Consider the following 6,187-nt stretch of genomic DNA (forward strand, 5'->3'; position numbering starts at 1 on the left):
CAGCAGGAATAAATAATGAACCACGTCAACTTTACATTCAAGAACTGTCACTCCAAGGACGGTGCATAATATGGGGGGGAATTTTTTTATCTGAGAGGAAGTACTTTAAGAAATGTGTTATGGTAATGGTGAGGCATACCCAATTGCACAAAAGTCAAACTTTTGTCATTTGTGGATTTATTTTCTACATTATAAAAAAAAAAACAGACAAGCACTAGGCTGAAATGGCTAGTCAGTGTTGAAAAGTCAGTTGCATAAGGTTGGTATAAGTATAGGCACATAGCACTAACTCACGAGTGACACACCCCTGCACTCACTGTATTCTGTTCACACTTAACCCGTTGAGTTAAAAAAAAAAAGAACAATTGATTTCAGTTCTATTGCTGTTCCGATCATATACAGTATGACAAATCTTACACTTTAAAGGGTTAGTTTACTCACCCTAGATATTCCACCATGGGTCTCAACCCCTATGCAGATTCCCTCTTTCTGTGTGGCTTCCATTGCAAACCACACACACTTTCTGTCCAGGCCTATGGAAAATGTTAGAGGTCTTTGCCTTAGACTTTCCAGAATCATTTTGTTGTCGTGACCTTGAAAGAGAGATTTGTAATGGCACTTTACAGGACTGGTGTGTCCGCTGTGTCCAGACCTTGGAATCAGCCAAGAAACACACCCCTAGGCCTTTAAGATGCAAGGAACAAATATCCGATTATAATGTTTTTAACTGAACACTCCTCACTGGGTGTAGACAGTAAATGGATACTGTGTGACGGCCTGTAGTGTAGTGGTTAAGGTACATGACTGGGACCCGCAAGGTCGGTGGTTCGATCCCCGGTGTAGGCACAATAAGATCCACACAGCTGTTGGGCCCTTGAGCAAGGCCCTTAACCCTACATTGCTCCAGGGGAGGATTGTCTCCTGTGTAGTCTAAATTAACTGTAAGTCGCTTTGGAAAAAAGCATTTGCCAAATGCCATGTAATGTAATGTAATATGTAAAGAAAAGTTTTTAAGTCACTCGAAAAGAGTGTCTGCTGAATTCCTGAAATGTCATGTAATTAAGAGCTGTCCCCTCATGCCATATCCTTGCGACTTCTCCTCCTGCAGTTGTTGCAGTGAACAATCTCATCTGGCAGACCAATGCCATGTTCCGGCCCTTTGTGGAGGTCAACGCCGTGGGGCCCCAGCTTGCCGATAAGAAGAGGAAATTCGGCACCAAGACCAAGAACAACAACTGGTCTCCGAAGTACAATGAAATGTTCCAGTTGTAAGTCACTGCACTGAGTTTGTGATGCATTAGCCATTTTTTATTGATACAAAATTAGGCTGATCCCCAGTTTATCTCTTAATCCTGCATATATTCCAGTTCGGTAATATCAGAGAGGTCCGAGTATAAACACATAGCAGGAGTGGACTTATATGTATACATATATTGGAATAAGTGAAATAAGCTCTTGCATCGGTGGTAGCCGTAGTATGAATGTGCATTAGCGTATATACTGTGTCCTATTGCTGTATCATTTCTGCCACGTGGTGAAAAGCGCTCCGCCTTACTCAGACCATGCTCGTCTTCTCATTGGCCAGCGTCCTGAGCAACGAGCACGAGCCCGAGGCGTACGAGCTCCACATCTCGGTGAAGGACTACTGCTTCGCCCGGGAGGATCGCGTGGTCGGCACGACCGTCATCCAGCTGCGGGAGCTGGCCGAGAAGGGCAGTTCCTCAGCCTGGCACCCGCTGGTCAGGAGCATCTCCATGGACGACACCGGCCTGACCATCATAAGGATCCTCTCCCAGAGGACCACCGACGAGGTGGCCAAAGAGTTCGTACGGCTCAAGTCCGAAACGCGATCCGCGGAGGAAGTGTCGTAAAAGCGCACCGGGACACGCCCCCAAGGACCGCCCGCGTGCGGACCGCCCGTGTGCGGACCGCGGAGAGCAGTTTGTGTGTCGTTCGTTTCGTGCATGTGTGTAAAACATCTGTCGGAATGTTTCATTTTAAAGTACAGTACGTACAGGTGTTTACCGATACTTGCTATGAAGTACTATATTCTCCGAGTTATGGTTAATGAGATATTAAATACATTTTTGTACTAAATTTAGTCTTTTTGAACTGAAATTTGTTCAGATGAAGTGCCAAACCAGAAGAAAAAAAAATACAACAAAACAAAAAAGTATGAATAATCCATGGTGAATTAGGTACCATTATTTTGTCCAGTGTTATTCATTCTTCCTTCAAAGGTTTAGCATTTGAATTGTTACATATTTTCATCTGCAGTGATCTTTTGATACAGTGCTCTCCACAACACATGTTGTGCATGTCCTGTTCTCATCCCCGTCTTCTCATTATCTGACAACGAACGTTGGCTTGGGTCTTATGTCTCAACTCTATACATTTTGCAACCTGAAAATAGTTTTAAAATAATAGTCTAAATATTTTTTTTAGAAAAAAAAAGGCAATGACTGCTATGTAAACCTTCATAAGTCTTTGTAATTTTATAACAATGAGGACAGCCTCCCTCACAATCAGTAAATGGAAAGGGTGGAAACATTGGTTTTCTTTTTACATTTTATGATTATTATTATTATTATTATTATTATTATTATTATCAATTTATTTATTTTACATTGGCTTCCTGCCTTTCTGAATTATCACTGTGAACATGAGCTTTTGAAGGCGAGCTTACATAACACTGCTGTCAGTTTGATATTGTTTCATATGAAAAAAAAACTGTTCCTGAGAAACTGCCAAAGTTATATAAAAATGTTTGTACAAAAGAGCAATCCATTACCTGTATGAAATATACATACCTATGTACATGTGCGATATGACTTATTCAGTGCTACATATGATTGTTGATGGGGTGATTCTGATATTTTCTTTTTTCTTTTTGTGAAGCTGTTAACCAGTTTTAAATTTGCAAATGTTGCTTCTACATTAGTTGTATAAGCGTCAACCAGGTCATGTTTATTTTTATTTGAAGGAGTATAGCATTTGGTAATTATGCAACATTCCTGAGTATTGCACTGATGGCGAATTGTTTGTCATGTAAATATATTTAGTGAGAAATTCAAAGATTATCATGTTTTTTTTATTGCCTAAGAGTCAAATGGGGATTTAAAGGAATGTGACTAATTCATTCATCAAATCGCATCTGAAAAAAATATCCGTATTGTGACCCATTTCCACATTTCATGACAACTTGAATTTGTCTTCATATTTTTATATTCCTCGTATTTTCAGACACAAGTAACAGGATTGTATGTTCATCATCTTCACACCAACAGAGGGAACCACCGGCAGATACTGTATTTGAATATTGAAAAAATACCTACAGTATGAAATAATTGAATGAAATAATTACCTCCTGTAGGAACATGAACATGAAGTTGCAATATTCAGGGAGGAAACCATTAACCAGAATCCTCACATTAGAAGGCTACTCAATACAATGAATTGCTGAGTGCCACAAACTTATTTCCTTGTGTATAGCAAGTCGGCATTTACAACTGGCCATTCTTGGTGGGGCGTAGTGTTAGCATGATCACAAACATTTAACAGAATTAACATTTTCAAAAGTTAGTTAGATCTGGGGTCATCATTTGTCTCGGGTGTGCATGGTAATACTATTATACGAGCTTTGACACAGAAACAGGCCATTCCTGGTGGGGCACAATCACAAACATTTAACAGGATGAACATGTTCCCTGGCTTATTGTATAACAGTGCCAGCTGTGTTGGCTGCAGTTCTCCAGTGCTTTAACTGGGTAACCTGTCTGACGGACTGCAGAGTTCAGTAAAAAGGTTAAGGTGGCTGGTGCATTTTGGATGATGTACATACATCAGTATTCCCAACCCTGTTTCCTGGAGATCTACCAACACATAGGCCCCTCCAACACGAACGAAGCACAGCTCATTCAACAGCTCGAGATCTTGTTGAGCTGCTAATTAGTAGAATTGGTTGCCAAAGTAGAATTGAAATGAAAACGTACAGGTCCGTAGATCTGTAGAAATCGGGTTGGGAAACAGTGATGTACATATTGTTCCTATCACTCCAGTACTGGTGGAGGTTGTCGCAGGCTTTAGCTGCGGTTCCAAATTGTGGAAGAAGGAGAAGAAAGAAGAAGAACAGGAATGAATGACTATTTTAAAATGGATTCGTGAAAATGGATTGCATTCTACTTTAAATGTGAACCTTGCAATTTTGTGAAACATCTTTTCTGGTTTTTAAATGGTTTAGATCCCAACTACCAGTGATGAAATTCAGTACGTACTTATGCATTGGAAGGAAAATGTTTCGGTTGTAGCTCTGGAAAAATAATGAAATTCAAGCCTATGTTAAGTCCGACAGTGCGATTTGTTTTAGAAATATTGAACCTAAGGTGGGTGTATTCCCACCTGAAATATTCTCAGAAGATGAGCATTGCCCTTTTTCGAGACAACACCTGCATTGACACAGGGTGATAAATCACATAAATGTGCTTCGAATCCCTATCCAAATCCCTACTGTATACGTGTGTACTACTCACAGTGCCTGCATTTTAGCTGGGGCATTGTATGAATGTAGTCTGGTTTCCATGGAGACCAAGTTCACAGCTGAGAGCAACCGCTGCCCTCAGCACATACACAGAACCATGAACCCGCAGGCACCAGAGGCGAAACTATACGTCACCTCTCCTCACCGTAATGAACTATCTACTGTATAGTTGGCCTTTCATCAACCTGACATTGTATAGGAGGCCATAGAGCATAGTAAGCACACACCTCATAAAAAATAACCATATACTGCAATGTCATACATACACTCCATATACTATGTCATACGTACACTCCATACACTATGTCATACATACACTCCATACACTGTCATACATACACTCCATACACTATGTCATACATACACTCCATACACTATGTCATACATACACTCCATACACTATGTCATACATACACTCCATACAGTACATCGACCAATGAGCCTGTGTGTCCTCAAGTGGCGCCTTGAGTGTGAACTTCAGAATCTTTGAATACATTATTTATTTAATTATCCATTAGGACTGATCTCATATTATAGAAGCAATAGCACTGATGACACTTTTTTGTTACTGGACTGCAAATACTTTCAACAGAATATAAAGCAGTTCTTCAATGGGTAGATCAAATAAATAATAAAATAAAAATCTTCATTTTCCCATTTACATGTACACTTCACACTGATCTACTTCTGTGATTCTAAAGGGATGATAGCTCATTTGTGTTGCTCTGATATCAATTATGTGATATAATGGTATGAATGAAATGTGAAAACATGCATAATACAGCATAACAATGAGACATACACTGAAAATGTGGGCTTACCGGTGTCCTCATTTGTACTGTATGTGTGGGGTCTGGGTGTGCATGGTAATTATACAAGAGCTTTGACAAAGCATAAAACTTTATTGCTGATGTTACTGGAACAGGTTCTTTAAGGAAATAATGTGGTTTCTATGCAATGTTGGCAAAATGTCAATAGCAGCCAACTGAGCTGCTGCAAAATCATATTAATTCTAGCTATACTGCAAGCTGCTGTTCAGTTTATGGATATAGGCTTTGATTAAAGACATTAGTCATGTGACATACAGTATTTGTGGCGAACCCTTTATAATTTCGCTGAATTAAATTTCATCAAAACTAGTCCATCATATTTAATTGCACCCGTCTTGCCTTTGCGGTACAGAATTAAATTCTAATTCAACAAATGTGCTGGTTGCAGGAACATATGGAAGTGTCACAGAAATAGCCTGGGGTCTACACTGTGTTGCCTGCTCACAGAGAGACTAAAAGCCTGAGGGTGGCAGAGAACCATCAGACCGCCAGCTCTTCCCCAAAAGAACACATTTGAAGGTAATGTTAGCAAGCAAGCGTATGTTTAGCCTCATCCCCTCAAATGGGACGGTTACGAAGTATTCTGCCGCTACTATTTTTATATTACAGAGGTCTTCTCTGCTAAAAGTAAGCAACATGTAAGTTGTCTGCCAACATCAGTGATATCGGTTCTCAGTTAACACTACGAGTAACTCATTTCATTCCTTTTTCCTCGATCCCCCTTGTTCCATTTCTGTGAACATTTGACAGTTTTTCACACCCATTTGAAATTATCATGGAATGCATGATTGCTCATGGTCAGATCTGGGTCAAATACGTA

General features: G+C 40.0%; 1 protein-coding gene across 2 annotated transcripts in view; it reads left to right on the top strand.

The window, feature by feature from the left end:
• LOC133111186 (protein unc-13 homolog C-like) overlaps window positions 1-3,075 on the top strand; it is a 95,814-nt gene extending 92,739 nt beyond the window's left edge. For both annotated transcript variants that reach the window (XM_061221351.1, XM_061221350.1), the window contains 2 exons: window positions 1,109-1,268; window positions 1,586-3,075. In XM_061221351.1, coding sequence (XP_061077335.1) covers window positions 1,109-1,268; window positions 1,586-1,871 — 446 coding nt within the window. In that variant the 3' untranslated portion in view covers window positions 1,872-3,075. The remainder of the gene's footprint in view (window positions 1-1,108; window positions 1,269-1,585) is intronic.
• The last annotated feature ends 3,112 nt before the right edge of the window (window positions 3,076-6,187 follow it).

This window comes from Conger conger, chromosome 15 (genome assembly GCF_963514075.1).
Source record: "Conger conger chromosome 15, fConCon1.1, whole genome shotgun sequence".
Lineage (NCBI taxonomy): Eukaryota > Metazoa > Chordata > Actinopteri > Anguilliformes > Congridae > Conger > Conger conger.